We start from the raw sequence: 27370 nt of genomic DNA, 5'->3' as shown, positions 1-27370 counted from the left end.
CGATGGCTATATTACCTCCAGTATCACAAGCAGCATGCTTCTGAACGCCACTTGCTGGGAATGCCAGGTGGGCAGGATGCTGATGTCCTGCTTCCTTCCTTCCCACAGGCGTCTGTGAGAACAGGATGCTGGACTTCGGCCTGATCCGGCAAGGCTATCCTTGTTTTTGTGGTTCTTAACTGCAGGCAGTTAAATCCACTTTAATGGGACAGCTCCATATTAAATGGGGTGCGGGCGGCCTGCCTAGAACCAGGTTACATGGTTTCTTGGGTGCATAGATTTGACCCACTTCCAGACAACACTTGAACCTCATGTCTTCCAGATATTTGGGATCTGCTTGGCTCAGAACCTGGTTAGCGATATAGAAGCTGTCAGAGCCAGCTGGTAAACTCGCCGACACAAGCGGCACGAGACACCGGCCAGCCTCACCTCTCGGAAAGCTCCAGTGTGTCGCGTGGGCGCCAAGTCATATGGAAGTGGGTGACAGTGAAGTCTCGAGTTCTCAAATGGCCGGAAGTGCCTCAGACCGTTGTTTATTCCAGAGGGAACAGCTCCAGCCACCCGTTCGCCGACGAAAGCTTCCGAAAGCCCCAACCCGAACTTGTGTTGAGCTGCGACTCTCTAGCGCACCCTTGACTTGAGTCTCTGGTGGATGCTCTTTTCTTCCTTTTTTTGTGGTAAATGGCCTGTGTCAGTGAGACCTCAATTGCCGCCTAGTTTGCTGGGCCCACTCTTCATTCTCCGTGTCACAAGCCTGCCTGCCGCTGCCAAACGTGAGGCAATTTCTCTCATCAGTGCACACCAAAAGGAGCGGCGTGCCTTTTCAGCAGACGGGAGGCCTGGCGCTCCCTTCTGGAAGAGAACCTGTCAAATAGAAAGCCACTTTCCCAGTCCTTGGCTCCTTCGCTTACTGGCAGGAAATGAGGCTCCCTGTGGAAGCTCTGATTAAGATCTGCTCTGTAATGCCCTCTGTTGGGGACCAACCGTGTGTAATTATTTTCCAGTCTCTCGCAACCTTGTCCCACAAGGGAGAAGGGGTGGGATTTGATGTCTTAATCAATAGGTTTAAGGGGAAATGTGCCGCTCTTGTCCTCCTCCACCACTGAGTTGGCAACATGTAAGAGAGTTGGAGGATGAAGTCTCGAACCAGCTTTTTAACTAAGAGAATGGGAGGTGTGGTAAACATAAGGGGGGGGGGGAATACCCTACAGCATACCAAATTTCATGAGTAAAATGGTGGAATTTGTGGAATAGCCTTCAGTCTCCTTTTTCTTCTTGTATTTGAGGCAGCTGCGCAGGTCTTCAAGGTCGCCCCTTGGGCCAGCCATCTCCAGCTGGATTGCTCACTTCCCTCCATTTTCATTTTTGCATGTGGTTGCTATAATGATCCTTAGGAGTCTATTCAGTGTGACTTGTCTGGGTATCTGTGGTTTCTGAGTTGGCTTCCAATTCCAACTTGCATATTTATTAGCATAGATGCGGATGAGATAAAGAGAATTCACAGCCCTTGTTTTGCAGTGAGAGAGAAATGATTTCACCTCTATTCAAGTACCTCTGCAGACCGCTTGCATCTCTTCTTTAAAATCTCTCCCTCCTCACGTCTTTTTCTGTGATTCAAATAGTAGTGGTTTATTTAAGCAGAATTTCTATAGGCTTTAAAGAAAAACAAGTAATAATTCACAGCCTCTGTTTTCAGGGCAGGTGAAGACATTAGGATTTTGGTAGAAGCACAATACAAACTCCCTTTAGGACCACGATCCTAAATACATTATTTTTTGTTCTTCTTTCTTTTTGCATGGGCATTCAGTTCTTTGTTAATGTGTTTAGGGCCTGAGTATAGGTATTTATATTTGATTTAGATTTAAGCATCAACGAAAAGCGCAAAAGTTGAAGGTGCCTTCTACAAAAAAATTGACTTTAGCATCTCTTATCAGGGAGATGGCGTTCGACTAAGCCTCTTGCATCTGGGGTGGGAGTGGGGAGGAATCTGTTGAACTCTTTTCATTATCTGGCAGGGATAACGTGCGTCTTAAGGTGGAGTGTGCAAAAAGTTAATTTGCTGTAAATGTCGTTTTAGACACCTTAATCGGAACTGAATTCAAAACAGCCTGCCTCTTTATACAAACCACCTCTTAGTTGTAGTGGATTATTGACAGCCTAAATTGACCCCTTCCCCCAAAGCTGCCATTAAAGCAGAGAATGGGTGCCCCATGACTTAAAAGTCCCTGACCATTAGCCATGCTGACCAGCCCCGGTGGGCGTTAGGATGACAACAACCTCAGGCTCGCAGTCCCTTTGAAAATAACAATATATTTCCTCAGTATTACCTCATTCTTAAGAGACCCAGCATGGCTGCCTTGACCGAATATGGGACACTGGTGGGTCCCCAGTGGCCATCTTCATCTGCAGTGGCTCCGCCAGGGGCATATATAAAATCTATTCTCATTGTCTCACAGTCCAGTGAGCCTCCATTACCTCCTAAGCTTTGTTTGGGCTGCTGCTGAAGGAGAAGGAAACAAACCCCTTTTGCCCTGGAGTGGCAGAACAGTGTTATGGGTGTGGACAAAAAATGGCAAAGCTGTGAGAGAACTTCGGGGTTTGCAGAGCTGAAGAGGCCATGCCTTCCAGAAATGAGGCCAAAGGCCCAAGAATGACATGGACGTAGTCTGTCTGTAACAGTGAGTATGCAGAGGAAACATTCCTTGTGGCTTCTGCTACTACTGTAGGTTTCTGAATAAGAATTTTCCCATCCTTCTGCTTGAAGATCATCTGCATCCTTCACCAACTAGCTAGGTGTCCTCAAGATATTTTGGACAACTGCTCCCGTCCGTCCCAGCCAGCACATTTGGTGGTGAAAGCTGATTTTGTTCTGGCTCCTTACCCTGGCTTCTCTCTGCTCCCCTTCCTTTGCCAAGAGTGAGTTTATGTGACCATTTGTAACTTGGTGTGGAGGGTTGTGTGTGTCTGTGTGTTTGGGCGACTCTTCCTTGTCACAGCACTGAAGCTTTCTTGTTAACGTTCTGCCACCATGTGGTGAGGCTTATAATGGCAACCTTTTCATAATTTCCTTGTGCTGGAATTTTTTGTATGGTTGCTTGACCCTAAAGAGTTGTTGTCTTCTTGGTCCCAGAAGAGAGTAAGCCTAGAAACTCAGAAATTGTGTTGTGTTGCATGCATGATGTGCATGTCTCTAGGTCCTGGTGGAAACTGAGGAATTCTAATAACCTCCCCTCTTTAATTCCTAGTGCCCGTTTTGCTGTTGCAAAGAGCTGAACAGTTTAGATTCCATCAGCTGTTTGGTGTGTGTGCTGCAGCTTTTATAACCCTGGTTAATAGCTCCTTCAGATTCCATAAGCATTAGGGATGAGGCATTTGCCTCTGAAATTTAGAATGTTTCGAAGAACTTCCCGACTCACTTTCTTATGGCTCGTATACATTTAAGCAAGCAATGTGCACACTATCTAATGTGAACCTTTTCTCTCCACCCCACCTGAGTCCATGACCGCAAATCAGATTTAACTGTCAGCAGGCCCCCAGCTGAAACAATAAGATGCTATAAGCTGTGCGTAGAGAGAACTTAACCGTTCACTTATTAGGTTGAAAAACAAGTGTCAGAGAGCTGCCAATTGATTGATTGATTGATTGTATTTCTGTGATGAATGCATTTCAAAGTGGCTTACAACCAATAAATAACCATAACATAATAAAACCTAATAGCACATCGTGAATACAGCATACATCATATACCATAATTAACAGAGTATCAATAAAACAGTTGCAACAACAACAAAAAAACACCTTAACTAAACAGCAACTAAAAAATAAGCTAAACCTCACAGTTACGGCAAGTCATAGGATTAACAAATCAATGCAATGTTTAGCATCTATAATAAACAATACTAAAAACATTAACAAAATAGCAACTAAAACTATAAGCTAAGCACTAAGTTCATTCACACAATCTCTGCACCCCCATGACCCCCCTTTAAAACAAAATAAAACTATACAGCAAATCAACAAGACAATAATTACTAATTGAAATAATAATTGCATTTATACTAAAACTAAACTAATCTCCAGCCCCAACAAACGTCCATCCCGCTCAGAACAGCACATAAGAACAACAAGAAAAACATTGAAAACACCATGGATTAACAAGTATTTTAAACATTTTAAAACATTTTTGACATGCTCAGAGTAAGTGTGGGCCTCGCCCCCTAGGCCAGGTGGAAATGGGCCTTGCAGCAGGGACCTGTTTTCCCTCCACTTTGACCAGCTGTCCCTCTTCATCCAGCTGCTGCTTATCAATGTCAGGTTGCTGGAACATCATCAATCTGCCATTTAATTCTGAAAGTATCTGCACCTGCCGACCTGGCTTTTATTTCTGAGAGCAGGCCGAATGAAGTTGAGAATCCTGAATCCACCCAGCTGGCCCCAGTCAGGTGTTTAGCTTTGAACCAGCCTATGGAGGAAATCTGGCCAGCACAGAAAAGATGTAGCATTTAGTATTTTCTCCCCTAGACCTCATGGAGCCATGATTCTCTCTGGTAAGTAGTGTTCTGGAAGAAGTGTCTCCTCTGTTTATTGAAGGAGGATCTCCAGGGTCGAAGCTGTCCTTCAGATCTACTTGTTCTTCCAGGTAAGAGGGCTCACGGTTCCGGCACCTCCTTACCTCACAGTGGCAGTTCTTCGTGCCCAATGTATTCCGCTTACGGCAGCCACACATTTTACTTGCGCAGGCCCCTTGGCAGGCGCACCCCAGATTTCTCCTACTGGATGTTCTGAGGAATACCTGTGGATCCTTCACTTTGACCTCAGAATATGAGTCGTCCTCATCTGTGACGATCATTTGCCTGTGAGTCTTGATTGGAGTCGTAGGGGGACTCCAGGCTGCCTGGTGCAGGGGCCCGCTGGCCACTGTGGAGCTTCTGACCGCTGGCAGTCTGAACAGGTGTTAGTTTTTGTCGGTGGGTTTGGAGGTCTTCACGGAGCTCATGGTTCTCCTTCAAAACCTCTGCTATGGTGTTGCTATCTTCTTCTGCATCCGGGTCATCTGGCCTGCTGTTTTAGTGATGCTGCAGCTTAGTCTCCCCCCTTTTTTAAAAAAAATAATCTTTATTTATTTTAAATATTAAGTCCCTTCACCACAAAAAGAACAGAAGAAAAAACAAATCACCTCACATAAAAAGAAAATATTACATAAAGAATAAAGTTCTTCCATATATTGAGACTTCTGTCCTACTCAGTATGGGTCCTTCGTTTCATTGATAACTGCATGTTTGTATATTCTTACCATTGTTTAACCATATTCTTTGTAGCTTATAACATTGCAGAAGTTATTCAAAGCATATCAAAGAATTCATCTGAGAACAATGTTCTTTTACATATAATCTGAATACATCCCATTCTATGTTAAACCTTTGGTTTGACTGATTCCTAATTTTTCCTGTCATCTTTGCCAACTCGACATATTCACATAATTTCACCAGCCATTCCTGTTTAGTTGGTATTTTATCTCCCTCCCACCATTTAGCTGTTAACATTCTCACAGCAGTAGTTTCCTACATAAATACCTTTCTGAGTTACTTCAGGATACCTGCAGCAATGATACCCAAAAGAAAGGCTTCTAGTTTTTTTTAATGAAAGTTAATTTGAACATTTTTTAGCTCATTATAAATAATTTCCCAAAAGTTTTTTTTTCTTTTTACATTTTCACCACATGTGGTAAACTATCTTCTTTGCATCTCCAGCAAAGATTTGAGCTGGTTTTATACATTTTTGTCAGCTTGCTTGGTGCTATATACCATCAATCTAACATCTTCATGTATTTTTTTTAAGGTATAGCAAGCTGTAAACTTTTTAGTCAATTCTCCAAAGTTTACCCCAGGATGTCATCTGAATATTATAACCAAAATCTTTAGACCACTGAATCATCACTGATTCAACCTCCTCCTCTATCACTTCTAAATCCAATAGCAGTCTATACATTTTAGAAAGTAGTTTAATCTTATTTTGTAGTAGATCTTTCTCAAGTTTCGATATTTCAGTAGCAACCCCTTTTATTTTATCTAAATTTAAATGTCATTCAGTTGATGGTACTGTACCCAATCAGTTAGGTGGTTTCTAATTTCCTCAAACTTTTTCAGTTTTAGCTGGTCTTCCTCCTCAAGTAGTTCTTTATAATTTGCCCAGTTTTTCCTCATATTCTTTTTCTTTGCTGAAATTGCCTCTAGTGGTGATATCCACCAGGGCGGTTTTTGCTCTAGCAGGTTTCTATATTTACCCCATATCCCATACAATGATCTTATTACGCGATTCAAAAAACCTTTATGGGCTTTGACTTTTTTGTAACACAGATACACCCAAATCTATTGTCAAAACCCTCCAGATCCATCAAATCTATATTTTGTGAAGTCTTTCAGTCATGTAACCAGCAGAGGCAGGATGCCTCATAGTATAGCTTTAAGTCTGGCAGGGAGAAACCACTTCTGTCTTTGATGTCTATTAACAGTTTATGTTTGATTCTGGATCTCCCCCCCCCCCCCCGGCCAAATGAACTTTGATAAGTCTCTTTGCCACTCCCTGAAGTGTCCCGCCCCACTGACAACCAGGAACGACTAGAACAAAAACAGCATCCTTGGCAGAACATTCAATTTAATTGCAGATATCCTCCCCCAAAACGAGAGATTCAGTCTGCCCAAATCTCTTAAGTCTTTTTTAAATCTCTTTCCACATCTTTAGATAATTATCTTTAAATAGATTGATATTTTTCGCTGTAAGCCAAATTCCTAAATATTTAACTTTTTTACTTGTTATACCAGAGATTCTTTGTAATTCAGTTCTATCTTGTACCATATTTTTCACCAGCAGCTTAATTTTGTTGTTTTTGTTGAATATAAAGCCTGCCACTTGGCCAGAATCGCTAATTCTTTCCAAAATTTTGGGAGATTCTCTTTCGGATTTTCTGTTGTGATTACGTGATCATCTGCGAAGGCATTTAATTTAAATGATTTGTTCCCCACCATTATTCCTTTTATACCTTTATCTCCTCTTAGTCTCCTTGACAGGATCTCCCAAACTAGTATAAACAGTAATGAGGACAAGGGACACCACTGTCTTGTTCCTTTCGTTATTTTGAAACTTTGTTATTCCATTGTTTATAATTTAGCTTGCTGATTGAGGTAAATCACATTAATTCCTTTGCTAAAATTTTCCCCATCCCATTGTCATTTTCATGAAGTTCCATGAGATGTTATCAAATGCCTTCTCTGCATCGACGAATGTTAAAGCCGCCTGTTTATCAATCCTCTCCTCCAAGTACTCCAACATGTCTTATGTTGTTTTTCATTTGGCATCCCGGAAGAAACCCCGCTTGATCTTTGTGAATTGTGTCCTTCAAAATCCTTTTTAATCTATTTGCCAAAATGTCCGCAAAAAGTTTATAGTCGTTATTTGAGAGGGAAATCAGTCGATAGTTTTGTACTAACATTAGATCTATACCTTGCTTGGGGATTAATGTTATGTAAGCCTCTTGCCATGATTCCAGCAATTTACCTCTATTTAATATCTCATTCACAACATCCTTAGGAGGTTGTAATAATGACTCTTCTAGTTTCTTATAATAGCTGGTAGTCTGTCCGGCCCTGGTGTTTTCCCAAGTTTCGCCTTAGAGATTGCCTCTTGTATTTCCATCATTGTGATCGAGGAGTTTAAATATGTGATTCTCTCTCTGGGAATCTTAGGGAGTGTGCTGCCAAATATAGCAGTTCTTTCCAATAATATCAGGACAAAAGGACTGAGGAGGTGGAAGGGGAACCAAAACAGTTTTATTAACAAATAAACAGCAGACATGCAAAGCAGAAAATAAAACAAAGCCGACAGGGGCTACCCAATCTCCCCTTCAGCTACCCAGAGCCCCAGGTAGAGCAGCAGGAGAAAGACCCTGAGCGTCGGTCTCCTAGCATCAGGTCCTTTGATCTGGGTAGAACCTCACCGGGCTCCTCCCACCTATGGCTTTTATAGCCTGCCTTAATGTAATCAAATGCACCTGGCATTACTCATGATTAGCCCAGGACCCTGAGATGGAATTAATACAGAGTGGCTGAGGGTCTCCCACTACCTGCAGCCGGGCATCCAGTGAGCACTTGCAACACAGAAGAACCCAATAAACTCCCGAAAGGTGTGTGAAACACAAGAATCCAGCAGACCTCAAACTGGTGATGTTAAAGGGAAAGGGACATGCTACCTAACTCCTCGAAATTGTCTTCCGCATTTCCACTACAGGGAGGTTATTTTGTTTTAAATATTCTTCTGTTTTTTTCTTGGTATTATTCTCCTGCTTGATATAAATCCCTAAGGTAATTTACAATTTTTTTACTTAGCTTTTGGTTCATTTATAATCTCTCCCCCCCCCCCCAGTTTATTTATCACCTTTTCACTCTGTTTTTTCTTTAATTGCAAGGCTAGCATTCTCCCCGGCTCATTAGCAAATTCAAAGTTCCTTTGTTTTAACATTTTAATTTTCCATTCAGTTTCCTGATTCACAAGTAATGGAGTATTGCGTTTGTAATATTTAAATATTTAGTTTTGCTGTTTCATTTCTTGGATTTTTAGCTAATTCTTTTTACTTATCTCTTCCAAAATTTTGAAGTGTAGGAACTCATCATGACAGCTTAGTCATGCTTGGAAGAGGAGCCCAAGCACCACAAGATGTCTGTGGTGTTACATACAAAGACATCAAACAGTATTACTTGGGATAGTACTCAATTTATAAGGACCAGTGTGACTGCTATCCTGTGTTTATGATGGAAGTGAGCTCTGTTGAACTCAGTGGGGCCTCATTTCGACAGCATATATTCTATTTGCAAAACAGATTGAGGTTTAACAAAAGATGGTCAGCCAGCCGAAATGCAGCAATGTAGCTTTTAAATTCAAGGGAATCTTGGGGGGGGGGTCTCCCGATGTTGCTGAACTACAACTCCCATCTGCCCCAGCAAATATGGCCAGTGGGAGTTGTAGTTCAGCAGCGTCTGCAGGGCTGAAGGTTTCCCAGAAAAGCAAACCATCTTGAAAAAGTACCATGCTGATTTAGACACCTCATGGGGGAGGAAAAAAGTAGAAAGTGCCCAGCCTCTGCCTCTTTACTTTTCTAATTATTTGTCCTCTGTGCTCATCGGACAATTACTTGGAAGTTTCATTTAATAACCTTGCTAGAAAGTCTCATGCAGCACCAGAGAAAGGAGGGTCCGTCACTTAGGCAGATGTCATTGTTCTTGGTCTGAAGAAGGCCGTGTATTGATAGACAGTTGTATCGTATTACTTGGTTTTATTTCCAATCAAAAGCATGCATGCCGGGAAGACAAGGCAGAGGAGAACTTTACTTCCACCAGGACCAAAAGCAGAATAGCAAGTGGAACCTGCGAAGGAAGGAGTGAGCCTTCTGCAACATGCATCCCACTGCAGCCTGCCAGGCAGATTTTCCTTTCTCCCTTCGTGGCTCTCTTATAACCATATGTATTTTTTCTTTGAAAGGGAGGAGAGGTTCAAGCAGGGTGAAGGACATTTGGATCTGGCAAAGGGATAATTTTTAACATACGTTAAAATAAAGGGGAGAAGGAATTGAGGGGGGGGGTGTGCGTGTTAAAATAGTCCAAACCACGTGTCTTCATTGTCCAAATGCTCAGATCCAAATCTTGACACCTGCAGTGCCTCAACCTCCCAAATCGATTCTGCAAGTTTTGTGTGTTGGATTTGGGGCTGAGTAGCTTGGCTGTTAGAGGCAAGCGTGCCCACCTAATTTTCAACTCACTCCCCTGCTCATCTCTTCTCACTCCCCGCCTCCCCCACAATTAGCACCAAATAAATCAATCAATCCCCAGCTACAGAGATGCAAGTTGGAACACCACCTTGTCTTCTAAACACTGAAAGTCTGGGAAGCTTGTTGCTTGATGGCCAGATCCAAGAGGCCTGATTAACAAACCACATATTTATGTGTTGCCTGCCAGCTCAGTCAAGATAGCTCTTCAGAGACCTGCACACCTGCAGTTCCTGGACAGTATTGCTATGGAGTGACGGTGGCTCAGTCCCATGTATGGAGTCCAAAGAGCCATTTTCAGAGGCCCCCAATTATAGGTCTGTGTTCTCCCCACTGTACAACCCTCTTGTTGGAGTTTTGTTACTTCTCTAAACCTTGCCTTTGGTTAAACAACTGTCACATGTTGAAAATACTGCATTCTGAGGGATACATCTGGATTTGGGCTTTCCTGTTCCAGAAGCTCTCTTCCTGCCAGAAGCTGCGGGAAACACTTTCCTGTTGGATTCTCCCCTTATTATTCTCTGAGCAGAGTCTTACATTCTTTCAGCTAAAGTTGTCAAACCAAGACTTGGGACCTGGCCTTTCCAGGTGCCATGCGGCGTGTAAATAATTTTTGAACTGTAAATAGTAGCATGCAAATGATCTGATCCACACTGAGGATTGCAATTCATCTTAAATGTGTATTTATACTGAGAAGGTTGTATGAGGTGAGTTTGCCTGTGTGTTTGAAAAACTTAAAAAGCTTTACATATCTAGCAGATCATGCCTGGAATGCTTTAATATGCTGCCATCTAGTGTCTCCCTGGGAAAACTGCAGCTTAACAAAACTAGTTAAGACTGGCCCAAAAATATTTTTTTTTGGATGTTTGTTCTAGAGCTGCTTTGAATCCCCTCTTCTGCCCACTTTGTGCAGGGATTATATTGTCAGCTGCGCCACAGGAGCTTTGTGTTCTGATGCACCACCCCCAAAATGAATATTTCTGCTGGTCCTGCTTACCAAAGACGCTGAAGAGAGAACATTTTGATGGGAATGTTGAGGTCTCCCGAAAATGCCTGCCCACTAATGGCCGTAATGCAAAGCACAATTCAGCAGACATGTGGGTGGGCCGGAGCTCTCTGTGTTCTCCCAGCCATCATCTTGAGTGTACATCATCTATGCTTTGGTGCCACACAAAGAGTGTTCTCCTGGAAAACAGGGACAGGAGGGGGATACCTTTGGGGTTGCCACTGCTTCTTTTACTGCTCTGGTCCAACATGCCATAAATTCAGCTGCCACATTTTTGGCCCCATAGAAGCCTGTGTGCCTTGCATGTCCCAGCTATGGAGATCTTTCTGCAATGCAGAAGCGCCGGGGACTCAGCAGCCTAATCTATTGGCATGCGTGGTTTTGGAGGATAGGTTGTGCTGCCTGAAGACAAAAGCTCCATTGCTTGCAAGAAAGCCTCAAGTCTTTTGAGTGCATGAAACTTGCCTTGACGGAACACATGCTTTTAGGTTTCTTAAGGAGCTTAATGCCAACTCTTTATGCTTTCTGGCACCATAGAGTTATCTGTCTTAATTGTACACAGCGTCATCAGAGCATATATGTAGGTATATCACAGAGGGTTCCCCCTCCTGCCTTGGTGGGCAGGGTATAATGTGCAGATCCTGAATGTGTGTTTCAGGCACAGCCATTTGCATGGAAATCAATGTATTCATGTACAGGTAGAAAACGTTACACTGGTGTGTGTTTTTTAATTAAAAATATCCAGTGCAACATGGTACATACTCCAGACTCCTGCTTTCCTGTACTATCTAATCTGATTTCCAATTGTGATGTCACTTACGTGTGTTGCTCTACTGGAGCTGTTCCCATGGAGGGGAAATTCAGCACTGGATGCTGTTTCTCAGGCTTTAACACAACCAAGAGGGGAAGTGTTAGGGTAGTATCTGCAGCAGGGCTGGAAGGGGCAACGGAAGCGCCTTCCGTTTTCCAGTGGATGTTGCATTAAATTGGGAATGGTAACAACAAACATCTCCTGCAGACGGCCTGGGGTTTGGGGTTCAGTCTCCTAATCCAGAGAAGCAGAATTGCCAAACCACCTCTCCTCCCCCCCCCCTTTTTTTGCCTCCACGTGGAAGGAATGCTTGCACCCAGATTTCACTCTTATGTGGTGGCCGAGGTGGAGGCAGGTGACATGCAAGATCTTCAGCTTGGGTAAGCACTGAACCTGGCCTCTTTTCTCCTGCAGTTCTGCATCCTTGCCCCATGCCTCTCATTGCTCGTAGATTATCATGGGCACTCCAGGGTCTTACAGGGTGCCCCCAAATTGCCTTGACTTTGTGAGAATGTTAGGATTGGCTTTCTATTGACACCGTGTACTTTGAGCAGAAATTGATGGGAGAAATAAAGAGTGTGTATACTCTCGGTAAGGTGACTGCAGAAAGGCTGCAGTCCTATGCAATCAAGCACCATTGACCCCAGCAGGGATTGCATCGGACCAGACGTGCTTAGGATTGCACTGTTATAAAGCTTTGTATCCAAACCAATGCAGATGCTCCTTGCGGTGTGAATGATTAAAATAAGCTGCACCTGCAAGCATCTCGCTGCATAGTCTGTGCCTAGGCAAACTGAGTCTCAAAGAAAGGTGTTCTCTCTTTGTACTAAAACAAACCAACAGGTAGTTTGGGCATGGGGGATCTGCGACTTTGTCTGGTTTTCAAACATTATAAAAATGCTTGCATCACTTCCCTAAATCATTGCACGTCGCAACGAAGGGCACTGCTGTAATTACCGTTGTGTTTTTTCTTTTTCTACGAATGTATTTTCCTGTATTGAAAGTCTTGTAAGTCGGAAAAATTTGATTGTAAAAAGCCAATTACACTTACTGATGATGAAAAGTATTGTTAGAACAGAATTGCATGCTGGTGCAGTTTGACTGAGGTTGTGTCGTCTCCTTCCCAGTTGGTCACACTTGGTCTAGAAGTGGATATATTTTTGTTCAATTGACATCTTTCCTTCACAATAGAATATATGGTATATCGTACATAGCCCATGCGAATTTCAGTGGATGTAACTGGACTTATACATGAAGTTAACACAACCTCTTTGTGTTAGTTTTTAAGGTATTGAAAGTGGTCTTCATCATGCTCTTTGTACCTTTTTTTTAAAATAGATGCGATTTTTAGGAATGTTTTAATACATTTATGATGGACAACATAGTTTTACTAGTTGTGCAGTATTCTGTATTTTACTTGAAGTAAATCATTTTATATGCAATTTGTTAGTATAATTACAGTTTTATAAATAAAATTGAGTGACATTTTGGGTCTACTTTTCACTCGGATGTACAAAAAAATAAATGTTCTGCTCAGAGCACTAAATCCGTTGTGTTAAAAAGGAGGATCAGATCATAGTTGTTACCGGGAAAATAAAAATCTGTTACAATTAAGCATTGTAGAATTGTGCGCCCTTTGGTGAATGTTTATCTGCTCAGGGTGTTTGTGTGTGACTATCAATAGTAGGCTAAATTATGAAAATCAATAATGCAAGCAAATACAATCAAATCTGCATAATTTACACAGGTCAGAGTTCAGCTATTCACAGATTTTTCTTTCCGCAGATGTGATTATGAATGGTGTGCTGTGCCTAGGAAGTGAGATTGCTCATCTTCCTTGTTTCTGTTTCAGAGGAACAGCCAGCTTAGTGATTTATGCAGGTACGTCCTCAGCTATAACTACTTAAGACAAGAGAAACTAAGTTGTGGGATTTTTTTAAAAGACCCATTCCCACCCCCCAGATACACCAATTGCTGCACAAAGGAACAACACACAAGGTAAAGTGTGAGCGCACTGGAGTTTATTTGTTTACCTCTAGGTACCATGGGGTTGACATTAATATGCAAGACCAGTGAGTGAGCAGCAAGACTCCCTTCCCCAAAGAGGCTCCCTCCCCATTTTCTGAAACCCCTGGCAGTCCAGCCCGGCCTTGCTGCCTCCTGTGCTTTGTCCCTAAATTAGCAGTACACTTGTTACGGAGTTAGGGGTACGAGGGGAGGAGTCGTTGATGTAGTAGTACCACGTCTTTCTCTCTCTCTCTTTTTTACATTATTAGAGGACTACAACATGCACATTCTACTATGTGGCTCAAGCAACGAGAATACATGTAGAACAATTAACAGGGCTAGGAGACATTTTGTGTTTATGTGTAAGAGAGACAGGATCCATGTTGATGGCAACTGGCTATGGGTTTATAGAAATCTCGGGTTGTGGAGAGAGAGGTACCTACAGCAGTTCGATCCGTGTGGGAATGTTACATGCATGCACAAGTGACACAGTGGGTGGGAGAAACGCAGCAGGACAGGACGAGAGGTGAAATCTGTGACGCGATGCTAGGTGGGAGCGCGGGTACCCCTTTCCTCAGCTTTCCACGGCGAGTCTCTGCTCTGTGAGGGAAGCCTGCTGGGCGACCGTTTTGTTCTCGTGGCTGCGGAGTTTTGATACGACGTCTAGAAAGGCCAGGCTCTGCACTTCCTTGTGAAGGAGTTCTGTCAAACAGAAGCGAGACGGTTACTTTCCTGCTGGGCCTTTATGTGTGCAGCTGCTCTTTTGTTTGCCTTTTCTAGGGAAGCAGCAATGAACAGAGGCCTTGTCAACTCGGCACAACGCGGTCGCTAGAGAATAAGTGGCGCTGGTGGCTGTAAGCGGTACTTTTTAAGCATCTTAAATTTAGGGAGCCCCTTCACACAAACACTTTCCTCCTTGCTCTGCATATCATCTGCAAGCAAATGGGATCTGTCTTAGTCTTGCAAGGGAGACCTAGCAAACGTGAGTCGATGTGTGAAAAAATAGGTGACCGTGTGCAAGTTTCTGCTTCTGCCTGCTGTGTTGTGTGGGCAGGATATGGACCCCCGTTCTGTTTATATATACACCTTTTCTCGCAGGTGTGTGCAGTGTAAAACAACTATGTGGCACTGGGATGTATCAATGCATCAAATCTCCTTAAAAGGAAGTTGCAGTTTGGGGGCTATCAGAGGTTGGATGGGCTCTTAGGCCCAGCCTCCCTCTCTACAGGCCTGATGATGCTTCTAGCTCTGGTTGGTCATGACTGAGGCCTACGAGGGCCAATATCTGGTGCAATATTGTCTTGTCTGAGTGGCAGCAGCTCTCCAGCATTTCAGGCACAGTGTCTCCTATCATCAGTTACTTGACCCTATTGTCCACAGCTGCCACGAATGGAATCTAAGGCCTTTTGCACCAACCTGTGCTCTACCACTGATCCTTGGCCCTTCTCTTGAATAAGAGTAATTAGATGGTGCTGAAATTAAGCCATGCTCCATACAGAGTGAGGCTTGTGTGTAGTGCAGGGCTTCTGCGACTCCTTCCCCTTTGGAGCTGGGGTGTTCTTAAAGGGGCCACCAATGCAGTTAAAGGGAGGGGTGGGGGGAGAAGGCACCTTATGCAATTAAAAGGGTCTGCTCTATGTCACAGGGCGTGTCCCTTCATGAGACTCTTCATAATAGAGCAGCCTTCCCAAGCGTTTTGTGCTACATCTCCCCTAAGTCCCACGTCACACAACCTGCTGGGTAGGTCTACTGAGAGCTGTAGTCCAGAACATCTGGCTGGAGAAGGCTGTAAGAGAGACTCGCCTCAGCACCCTTTCTTGTGTATCGTGAACATACAGTGGAGAAGCAGCCTTTCCATGTTTAGTACCTGAATAAAGTATGCCTTTTCAAAAAAAGAAAAGGGGAAAAAAGCAAGCAAGGATCCAGGCGGTGATTTTTGCTACAGCTTAAATGGTGTTTGTAATTAAAGCAACTTGCTCTGTTCCTCTTAGCACAGTCTGTGTTGGCATCTTAGTTATGTCAACAAAGAAAAAATGGAACAAACGATGCAAGCGCACAGTACTCAAAATATTTGTTTTTTGAGTAGAGTTCTAGAGGTCTGCTCAACACTGCTGGAAGTTGCCTAATTGAGTTGTCATGGTCGGGGGAAGATGAAAAAGCTGCTTTAGGCGCTAGGAGGATACAAGGGTTGAGGTAAACACACGACACTTATTCTACTGGGGCTTGCTTAGGCAACAGCACAAGCTGCTCACTAACAAAAGAGCTGTTACAAATCAATTCTGTTACCCTACAGAGTCTCTTTCCCCCCACATAGCAAACTGTGACCCTTGTTTTCCTGCCAAGTTTGCTGGTCACCTGCTTTCCAATCCGCCATGGCATCTGAACTCCCCTCTGTGCGACCAGGAGCAGAGCAGAAAATACCTAAAAGCAAGCTTAATGCCCCTAAAACATTTTTATTCCCTACACAATTTAATGGAAACAGCGTTTCCTGTCTAGGCTATTCTACTGCATGAAGAATATGCTTCCTACTTCCAGCATAGCTTGATATCTACAGCAGGTGTTGCTCTCTGGGTATTAATAGGTTCTAGTGATAAACCAAGTCCTGGGCCTCTCTTCTCACACTCATGCACACAGCAATGACTGTGATGGCAATGAATGCTCTGCTTTCCTTTCATTCTTTTGACGTTACATACACATTTACATTCCCTATTATCTTCCTTCAACATATAGCGTCTGTTGGAACAGCAAAGCTCTCTGAGTTGCAGAGGCGGCAGCAAACCCAACAGAAAGAATTCATTGTCAAGACTGAAGGCTCCAATGGCTACAGCACGTATCCCAGCTACCTAGAATGGTGGGCTGACTGCAGTCTTTGTGGTGGGGATGGGTGGTTTTCTAAAGGGGCGAAAAGGGTTGTTTTAAGGTTGATACAAAAAACACCACACAAGAGAGACAGCAGGCTGGGAAGCTGCCCACCCCCAATTTCATAGGACTGTTAAGAAGCAAGCCCACCTTGCGGGAGCTGCTTAGATGACAAGCTAAAATGAGAAACCCAGACTTGTTGGAAAAATAGCGTAAACTCTTTCCCCCCTTTTAATGAGATGCTTTCTAACTGCAAGTCAGTGTTGGGCTGAGAGGGGCAACCCTGGATAGGAAACAGACTTTATATTAGCTGGGTGATTGGTACACCAGGAACCTATGGCTCTCCAGATGTTCATGGACTCCAGCCCCCATCAGTGCTGACCACTGGCCATGGTTGTTGGTGCTGATGATGGGACTTGGAGCCCAAGGACACCTGGAGGGCCACAGGTTCCCCATCCCTGGTTCACAGTAGCTTGCCAGGGTTTCAGGCAAGATTTTTTTTCTCCCAGTCTTACCCAGAGATGTCAGGGATTGGACGTGGATTCTCTTATATGCAAAACACAAGCTTCTCCACTAAGCTACAGCCTTTCTCCATGGGTCTGAGCAAATGCACCATTCTTATGCTTTTGTTTTGTAATGAATGCTGTAGAAGAGATACTGAAATCGTATGGACCAGCCCTCATATTTCATTGGCATACCAGTAGGTCCATACTTTATGCTAATAGTTTCAGGGATTGGTTTTCTAATACAGAAGCACCAGTCCACCTAAAGTTAGTCGTAAGTATGCAGTGGTCTACACAGAGTCTGATGGTAGGGTCTCATGGAGGTAGAATGTGCTTTTACTTCAGACTAGAGGAGTGGGATCACATTTTTGAATCTCCTTGCCTATATTAGATGAGTGCAATGAGGAGGAAGTGGGTACCTTTGTCTTCAATGTGCTAGTTTTCTACTTGTGGGAAACTTGCAGGAAGATTTAAAAAACTAGCATCTCTTTTGAATGCAAGCCCCTTTGCTTTCCATGAAATCTCTGTCTGAATAAGCATGCATTCACTGCTATGTCCATTGACTAAATGTGCATAAAATTGCAGCCTTTGCTGCAAATAGCCTTGATTGGATCTGTCATCTGCATGCCACTCCTGGCTCGACAACAGGCTTGTGTGTCAGCCTTGGGCGCGTAATGTACAACCCTTGTGACTTTTTGAAAGTTGATCTAAAGCAGAGCTGTGGAAAGACTCACCTGATCCCATAAGAGCACAGATCAGCACCATGGAATTGTACTTGATTTCTGGTGCACTCCTCTCATCCGAAAGCAGCCTGTGTAGAATCTGCACTAACTGAGCACTTTCAAGATCCTTCTCTGCTGTGGCTGTGAATCGAAACAAAATGGGAACTTTAAACTCTGAAGGACTAGGTTCCTTTTGTTTTTTCTTGGGGGGTGGGGTGGGATTTACTGACATATTCTAGTACAAAGAGTGCTGTGGAACCACAATACACGCCTCGCTTAATTGAACAGAATCTAAATTTATATTGCATCGTTAAGGAAAGCAGGGAAGGAAGCATAATTGTGTTGAAGAAAGCCAATTGTATATATGTCTTGTCTACTGGGATAGATTCCTCCTCCCAAGACATTGGGGTAAAGTCCACTTGAGGCACACTTTCCTTTGCAGAATTTACACAGAGGAAGGGCTACAATATCCTCTGTTTGGGACAAATAAAAACAAAAATCCCACAAGTTCCAATTGAATCCTCCTGTGTGTTTACCCCAGTGAATGTAACATACTGTGGATAATCTCCCACCACCAATAAAACTGATTGAAGGAAGCACATTTAACCACCAATACATAATTTTCTTTTAAGAACGTCAAAAGAGCCGGGGACAAAATAATATCCCATTTAGTCCCTACAGATGCTTGTATTTGGGTTACTTTTTTATTTCAGCCAATGAAGAGCTTTGGATGACTGAATAGCCCATGAGGTAGTCCAAAGAAAAAGTGATTCATGGAAACAGAAATAAGTTTCCTCCTTTTGACACAAGAATACATGGCTTATTGTGAGGGTACTTTACTTGCTCAAGATACAAGGCAATTTGGCTTGGGGTAGTAGAATGTACCCCCTCAAAAAGTCAATGGAAGTAAAAAAAATATATATCTGTTGGAGGTTTAAACAAGCCCATGTCCTCAAATCTTAATTCTGTCTCTATGGGAAATAGAGCGATAAATTCTCTCCCTATATCTCCTATTCTCTCCCCTAAGGTCGCCTCTCCTCTTGAACCAAAAGAATCGTTTTTTGACCCTGTTATCCCCTACAGCCTTTCTCCTTTTTCCTGTCATTTACCTAAAGAGAAACTACTTGGCAGAAAATACCAGAAACTTTTTCATTTCAAATCACTACAGAAAAGATAGGAAATATAACGATGAAACAACAAAAGGCATCCAATAACGTTCTTGTATTGACTACATTTTCTAAAGCTTACTTTGTCTGAAATACTCCATTGGGCAATTATGAAATTTATACAATTTATGTATTCATGCAATTTATGTATGAAGCGTTGAGTCCTGAGCAATGGTGGCAAGAGACTAAGGCTTCATTCACACATCCAAGCGGCCTGTCAGTCATATTGGCTGTTGGCTTTGATACTGCTAGTCACTTATGGGTTTCCCTGTCCCCACACCCACCTGGAAACAGGTGCCATAGCCCATTTTGCTGCCCATGTCTGCAGTGATGCCTGAATAATACTTGCTTAAGCTTTCACCCTCACGACGAAGCGGTTCACTATTCATTCATGCCTTAACACTGACTTGCTCCCTCTCCTTCAACAGAGACCTGAGTACAAAGCGTTAACCATAGAGATACTTACCTAGTTCTAGAGCTGCTATTAGCGCCAAGGCGACAAGAGCTTCATTCTGCATTATTACGTGTTCACTAGTTGCCATGGTAACTAAATGCTTAATACCGCCGCTCTGAACAATGGTCCTAATTACATCCTAAAAAAAGACAACGCAAAGTATTGCAGGACATGAGGAAAAGACGACAGTCTGCTACCGATAAGCAAAACAGAACAATTCAATAACGTACACTATATTGATATATTATACACATAACAAGTGTGTTTGTGGTTTACAACTGCTATTAATAAATAAAATAAAACTTGAAATATTTGGCTCCCACCTACTCAGAAGTGAACATATGAAGCAGTCAGAACATTGGCATTCATTTAGTAGAGTTTTCTTTATGCCATGAGTAGGCAAGGTGGCACCTTCTAGAACAGGGTTTCCCAGCCCTGGGACTCCAGCTGTGTTTGGACTATAACTCCCATCATCCCTAGCTAGCAGGACCAGTGGTCAGGGATGATGTGCACTGTAGTCCAGAAACAGCTGGAGACCCAAGTTGAACTCTAGATGTTACTCAACTCCCAACTCCCATTGGACCATCCAGCATGGTCAATGGTCATGGGATGATGGGAGTCTTAGTCCAACAACAACTGGAAGTGTCCAGGTTAGAGAAGGCTGCCCAAGTCTACTCTGACTGATGGTGGCTTTCCAGGGACTTTGGCAAAGCTTTTTTTCCACAACACCTGCAAACCCATTTAACTGTGACTTCCAGGTCAAATGATGCTGAGTTACACACCAAAAGGCGGATCAGGCTTCTCCAGACATGCAAGTAGCCCAGGAACTCCAACATCCAGTCTATACCATGCTGGGCTGGCTCCAGCACTGCCCACATGTCCCTGCATCACATAGAATTGGAAGGGACCTTGAGGATCCTTTACACCAACCCCCTGAAAGGTAGGAATATGCTGGTGGCCCATAAGGGGATCAGCAATATGAGTACCACTGCATTCTAAACAACTGACATCAAAGTCAAATCACTGCTGCTGCTTTTCAGAGGCAGTGCCCCTGCCCACATTGTAGTTGTTAAATCCTGTAGCAGCCTTTTCATTCAGAACCTTCCAAGTTCCCTGCAGGCCACGAACTTCAGGAGAAAAGTTCTTCCCCTTCTGTAATACTGAAATGGAGCTCTTGGGTTGGACGATTGAGGACAGACAAAAGGAGGGTACTCACATAGTGCGCAGTTAAGGCAGTACCCCATCACCTTGCCCACAAGCTTTTTGAGGCGACCAGCAACAAAGCAGAACAGCACTTGAAGCCGCTCGTGTTGTGGCCCATGTGTCTCTCAGTGCGCCACTGCTGCAGATGTGAAAACACACACCCGCGACTCCGGGAACAGTAGGCGTCAATTACATTTCTGCACATTTATTTTCCAGCTTCAGCTTAAGTACAGCACAGTTTGATACCGCGGCCTTGGCATTTAAAGTAGATTTGATATTTTGACTGAATGAGATGATTAAGTGAAAGGCAACGGCAAGGAAAATGCAACAGTGATGAAAACGGCACGTGCACACACATGCACGCACCCCTTTTGTGCTTCTCCTCCGTGTTCAAGCCACAAGCTGAAAGCCATTGAAACAGAACATGCTTATGATAGTTTAGATTCTGTAGTGTTCAAAAGGATTGTGCTGTGACATTTTGCATGCAAAGGAAACAAACAAAGCAAACAGTAGAGTGGGACCTGGTTAACCTCCCTGGGGAAGACAACTATAATTGTTGATGCAACTAAATACACACTGAGAATTTATTCCCAGAATCCAGGTAATTTTACACCTGAATCTTACACCAAAAAAGCCGTCTCACGTGCAGAAACAGGTTCTTATATGCTAACACAGAGGGAGAAGTTCTACATCGCTAGCCGCACTGGTCCAATGTTGCACATGTAACAAAGCCTAGACCAGCCTTCCTCATCCAGTTGCCCTCCAGATATTTTGGACTACATCTCCCATCATCTTTTACCAGGGGCCATCTGGGGAGCATCAGACTGGGGAAGGCTACTGTAGGCTGACAAGATAACTTTGGGCAAGCCACACCACCTCAGGTGGTTCAGATCCTTACCTCTACAAGGGGAGCAATCTGCCTCGGAGGAGTGAAGCTGCTTTGGCAACACAAAACGTATTTCACAGCCTTGTGTTTTTTTACAGGAGTCACTTACTTTTGATTTGCTGTGTCGTATAAGAGCAGAGAGTAGTCTGTTTGATTCTCCCATCACACCTGCGTGGTCCTTGGCTTCACACCACTCCACCAGCCGTTCAACCAGCTTCACGTTCTTCCCCAGTTGTTCAGCAGCTTCTGCTACATATAACAAAGACGGCATTTTTTTCACTACGCAGCAGTTGTTGTTCTAAAAAAACAACACCCAGCACCCCACATTCCTGAAAGGTGGGAAAGAAAACAACAACCTTGATTTTGAACAAATAGAAGGCAAAAATAGCAATGAGCAGAATCCAGTTGGTGTTGCTCTGTTAGCAGAAGATGTTCATTAGCAGAATGAGGAAGGAGGATTTTGGGGGCGGGATTTCTCCTTCCCTAAGCAGTCTGGCCCCCACTCCAAAAATCTGCTGAAAAGAAACCTTCTGAAACCAATTGGGGAAGAGGACAGAGGAACAGCCAATAAGCAACTCCCAATTCTGCTGATGGATATTTTCCATTAGCAAAGCAACACCAACTGGATTTCGTTTAGGGAAATATTATCCCAGTCAAAGGACATTGCTCAAGGTTGTACAAAAGGGCTGGTGAGGGGTGTGGCCTGGGGATAGTCCCAAGGGCCGGACAGAGAGTTTTGAAGGGCCACAATTGGCCCCCAGGGTCTGAGGATCCCCACCCCGAGGTAGGTTAAAAAGAACAGAGTGAGCAGGGTCAAAGGTACTAAAAAGTGTGTTTTTCAAAAAGGAAGCTGCGTTACTGGCTCTTGAGCAGTCAATACAAGAACGAGTCTTGAAGGTCAGGTGGGGACAGTTAAAGGAAGATGCCTGGAGTCTCCTCTAGCAACCATCACATTCTTTTAGAGAAAAATTGCCATCCATGCCTGTCCAAAACAGTGGCAAGCAGTATAATAAAATTGCATTTTGCTGTAAATACAGGATGAAACAAGGGCTGTAGCCCTGCTAACCTGAATATTTTAGTTCCACACGATGTAGCAAATTCCTTGTAATACCCTGTACTAAAATGTAAATAATCTGAAGCTGCTCATTATATCCATGGTGTGCTGACTTCAAAATTGTGATAATTCAAAATCATAGTAAATGTCAATTTCTATAGCTTCCTTTTTCCCTTGACTCTAACTTTTTTATCTTCCCCAGCCCCCTGCTCTTACTTCCAAAAACTAGCTCTGGAATTTTAAGGCACACACACTTTTTTCAAACCAACCAACCAACCGCCCTAGAATCTCAGGCAAACACAAACTTAACAGAAGTTGATCAAGGATATTCTGTAAACTCATAAGCTCTTTATTTTTTACTTCTGGCTGAAAGCCTTCCAAACTCTATTCCCTTTTTGCATGGAGGAAATTTGTAATTCTGCTGATGATAAGGATTTCAAGATACATGAAGTCCTCTGTGTAAGCAATTCAGTTGCCATGAAACTTTGGCAATCTGCATTTATTACTTGCAGAAGTTCAATAGATTATGTTGCCTCAAACATCACTTTTTAAAAATAAAAGGTTTTGAGATAATTGTAAACTATTTCACAAAACTGTTCACGTGTAGGAAAAGAGGATTTTTGGAACACCTGAAGCCGCAATATACTTCAGATATTTCATTGCATGCCACACTATGGCTGAGGCAAGCTGTGCTGTGCCAATAAATCAAGAGCTTAAGCTTGCACTTAGATAACAACAGACCATCACAGGTTTTTAAGAAGTCCATGCTTTTTTCACTTCACAGATGCATTCAATTTATTTGAAGGATTTTCTTGAAATCCCCTTTTTCTTCTATAAGGAACATAGCAACAGATCAAGGGCAGAATCATTTAATACAGGAAAACAATTTATTTTTACCTTGTGCATCTATTAACATTCTTAACGTCCCCAGCAGCTTGAACTGAACAGGGGGCATCTCGGATCTGAGAAATTTCAAAACGGCTTCTGCCACGCCAGCTGACAGCATCTTCGCCTTATTTACAACTGCATGAATAAAGAATAGATATTATCTGAGAAGCACTGCGGAGATGATACACTTACACTGCGTGAAGAGATTTAGTCCTGAGGCAGCCTTTAAACACCTTTTCCAAAGGCCTCCGAAAGCAACATTAGAGGGTTCAGTTGTGTGAGGGGTGGGGAAGATGATCAGAGGAAGCAAGACTGTGTCCTATTCTACTCCCATTTGAGTTGTAGGATTTTTAAAAAATGTTTAATATAATACATTGTTTATTATTATTATTACTATTATTTTATTTATATGCCACTCATCTGACTGGGTTGCCCCAGCCACTCTGGGCAGCTCCCAACAAAATATTAAAAACACAGTAAAATGTCAACCATTAAAAACTTCCCTAAACAGGGGTGCCTTCAGATGTCTTCTAAAAGTCAAATAGTTGTTTATAAGGCCCTCAGAGCTGGACCTCAGTGTCCAGGCTGAATGATAGGGGTGGAGACGCTCCTTCAGGTATACTGGGCTGAGGCCATTTAGGGCTTTAAAGGTCAGCACCCTGTGCTTGGAAACGTACTGGGAGCCAATGTAGGTCTTTCAGGACCGGTGTTATATACATTATGTACCATATATCAATCAGTTCATCCTATATCAGTCCATTTAATGCCTTATGTTAAATTTGCTTTTCTACCTACCTAAGAAAACTTTATGTAAAACTTCTATTACCTCCTTTCGTATGTTATATTAACTGTGGAAGCATATGTAGTTCCCTGTATGTCAAACTGTACAGAAAAGCTGACACAATATGTTTAACCAGTGTATGCTCTACGGATGAACAGATTTCACACTGTGAAAGACACAATATATCCTGCTCTATTGGCCTCTAGCTTCCTCAACCTCCTGATCTATTTTAACATTATTTTAGCACCATGCCTCTAGGCTTTAGACTGACTTAGACTGCCTTTAAAACCTAGAAGTCGTCTGCTTCTGGCTATTCTCTTTAAGGGCCTCTTTAACGCTTCTGGCTGATTTAGTAGCTCTTGGGCCCTTTTATAATAAAATAATAATATGTCCTGCCTAGGAAGTTTTTGGGGGCCAGGGTGGGGCAGGGCAAGGCAGAGGCCTGAGAAATATTTCAGATCAATAAAGCACTGCTGTATCCTTCCGTTTCGTTGAGACTATTGTTTGTGGTGACTTCCAGTTGCGGAAGTTACATATTTACAAGTAAATTTATGAGTTACTTAAGTATATTAGAACCAGCCTGCACCTTTCACCAAATGAGGTGGTAGATTTCTGGGCTATACTCACTATAGACCACAGATGTAGAGGAAAAGAGGAGGGAGGAAGCACCCTTATTGGCTTGTGGCATATGATGACTGTGTTGTGTTTTTTAAATGGGGGCTGATCCACACAGCACTGGTGTGTATGCTCTAGGTGCAGAGGGATGTGGAAATGAGCCCTGCATCTGTACACCCTGCTGTATGTATGGAACACTTAGTACAAACCAACATTATACACGTGTGTGTGTGTATAGAGATCCATCCCACTCATGTGATTCATCCCCTGCAAAAGAAGGGGAAAGGGACTGGGGATAGGTGGGTCACATGAGCAAGGCGTAAGAACCAACCTGAGTTCACACAAATAACTGGATAGACTGAGCAAGTGTCGGGGACTGGTAGTGGGAGGCACCAGCCAGTAAACTCCCAAGGGAAACCCCAGAGGAGGTAGGCTCAGAGCCAGGGGGAGTCGTGGTGGGACACTGAGGAGAGGTCAGAGGGAGAAGAAGATTAGGAAGAGGAACTGCATGCTGAAGGGGCAACAGGGTTTAGTGAGCAGGAAGAGCTGGTGAAAGAGAGCAGTTCAGACCCAGAGGCTGAAGAAGAGGGGTCAAGAGGCTGCTTGATCCCTCTCCTGCTGCGACAAGCTCCCCTTCCCTTCATCTAGTCCCCAAGAATGTGCAGGATAATGAAGAGACAAGAACAGAGGCCAGAGGGGGGGCAGACACAATTTGAGACTGCTTGAGAAACATCCGGGAGAGGAAGAGCCTTAGAAAGGCAGGAATCTTCAGTCCTGGCAACTGCTCCATAGGGGCAGGACCTACTGGGAATAGTTGCTAAGCTGTATGTTGTTTCCTTGACTAAAGAGTTAACTTCACTGACAGCAGAGCCCTGCTTCTTTCATGCCGACCTGTGTCTGACTCCAGCCCTGACAGCAAACATACCTGCCGAAGGCTCAACACAGGTAGTGCCTACACAAAGGGATGCAGGATTGTGTGTGTGTGTTTGCAACATAAGGAGAGAGAGCTTTGAAGAGACAAGGAAGGTCTGCTGTGAACCTAAGACAGGTGCTGTTCTATGAACACAGAATTCAGAAGAATGCAAATCATCTCCCTCCTATCATAATCATTATTATGCGAATGACAAACAATCCACCTTGCAAACAGCTGTCGATAACATCACAAGGAGCCTGTGCTTTTTGCTCAGTCTCTCGGGACCTCTCTTCTGCCGTTCTTGGCGACTGCACCTGTTCCACCCCTGTGAGGCTCTCTACCCCCACGTGCGAAGCAGGAGACAGACTTTGCTCCAGAATGCATTTTAATTAAAAGTGAGAAGTTAGATGGCATTTCGAACATGGGCTAACAAGATGCTGCTTGTTCCGGCAGAGATTTCCACCTCAGAAGCTTATGCTTTATTTTTAACAAGCACTTTTCACTGAGCTGTATTTCCTCCTTGCTGAGGGAATTTTGATAGTAATTTGCACCTCTTCTCAAAATCTTGGTTTTTTGGTTTTTTTTTAAGATTTAAGTGAAATGAGGTGGGAGAATAAGAATGTTTGTGGGTGCGTGTGTGTATCTACACATAGAATGCATCTGCTGCTCTAATAACCCTTAGCTGTACCATAAACATATACAAATAGACCTGGAAAGCAAATAGGTTGCTCACAGCTGAATAACTCCCTAACAGGAGTTCAAAGAGAAATAAAAACAAGAGATGTAATGCTGCACAGAGATGCATGTAGAAGAGAAAAGTAATTGATGGGACTCTGGCTGTTTTCCCCACACTTCATTATATCTGGTCTGCCATCAATCCAACACGGGTCAATTCAATTATATGCAAATCTCATAAACAAAGTCAAAGTGGCCGCTGCCTTATGGATTGGCAGCCAGATTTGCTCCTGATCTTTATAGCAAATCCAGCCACTTGCATCTCCACCTCCTCTTTTTTATACAGTACTGTACTATTATATTTTATAATACAAACATAATATACATAACATGGTATTTATCTGACATTTGCCCATAAGTGCTCGTGATATGATTGCAGCACTGCAATCCTTACACTACCAAGTAAGGTCGCCCAGTATTTCTTTCCCCGCATTAGAGATAAAGGAGCATAGTTAGTGCCACCCAGTTCATCTCTCATGTATTAATCATTAGGAAAACGAGGTTAAGGCTGCAATGCTAAGTGCACTTAGTAGGGAGTAAGCCCAACGAACACAGCAGGACTTACTTCTGAGTAAACCTGTAGAGGATTGTGCTAAACTGTTTCCTAATGATACGCAGCAGGACACACAATTTGGAGGAGCAGAATTTCGCCACCCCATACACCGACACCCCCCCCTTCCTCGGAGCTGCTCCTGCATTTGGAAACACGCTAAATTGCTTACCAGGAATAGCGAGGTTTCGGAGCGCGCTCAGTGCTGCATGCTGCACGGTAACATTGCCATCCTCTACGTGCCTGTCCAGGAGGTCCATCAGCTTCTGAACGATGCCATTATCCACCATATGGATACAGTTTCCATCTGCGCAAGACCAGACCATCAGAGCATGCATAAAACACTTCTCTGTTAAAACCAGTGTTTTTCCTCCACTCAAACTTTCAGCAATAAAATTTGCTC

General features: G+C 43.4%; 2 protein-coding genes across 3 annotated transcripts in view; one reads left to right on the top strand and one right to left on the bottom strand.

The window, feature by feature from the left end:
- Positions 1–18950, top strand: part of TSPAN5 (tetraspanin 5) — a 93378-nt gene extending 74428 nt beyond the window's left edge. The window contains exons 8-9 of one of the 2 annotated variants that reach the window (XR_014171626.1): positions 13417–13512; positions 18436–18950. Coding sequence is in view for 1 of the 2 variants with exons in the window: in XM_081925410.1 (XP_081781536.1) it covers positions 323–388 (66 nt within the window). In the remaining variant the exon portion in view is untranslated. Of the gene's footprint in view, positions 1–322; positions 13246–13416; positions 13513–18435 lie in introns of those variants that run through there. The other variant, XM_081925410.1, reaches the window with a different exon arrangement.
- RAP1GDS1 (Rap1 GTPase-GDP dissociation stimulator 1) overlaps positions 13631–27370 on the bottom strand; it is a 95737-nt gene continuing 81997 nt past the window's right edge. Inside the window, exons 10-15 of the mRNA XM_081925521.1 lie at positions 27140–27274; positions 23383–23508; positions 21541–21680; positions 19355–19481; positions 17735–17863; positions 13631–14340 (exon numbers count right to left, since the gene is read on the bottom strand). Coding sequence (XP_081781647.1) covers positions 14213–14340; positions 17735–17863; positions 19355–19481; positions 21541–21680; positions 23383–23508; positions 27140–27274 — 785 coding nt within the window. The 3' untranslated portion in view covers positions 13631–14212. The remainder of the gene's footprint in view (positions 14341–17734; positions 17864–19354; positions 19482–21540; positions 21681–23382; positions 23509–27139; positions 27275–27370) is intronic.

This window comes from Podarcis melisellensis (assembly GCF_964234715.1).
Source record: "Podarcis melisellensis genome assembly, chromosome: 9".
Taxonomy (NCBI): Eukaryota; Metazoa; Chordata; class Lepidosauria; order Squamata; family Lacertidae; genus Podarcis; species Podarcis melisellensis.
Note: the sequence above shows the minus strand (reverse complement) of the source record. Positions and strands in the feature narration are given on the sequence as shown.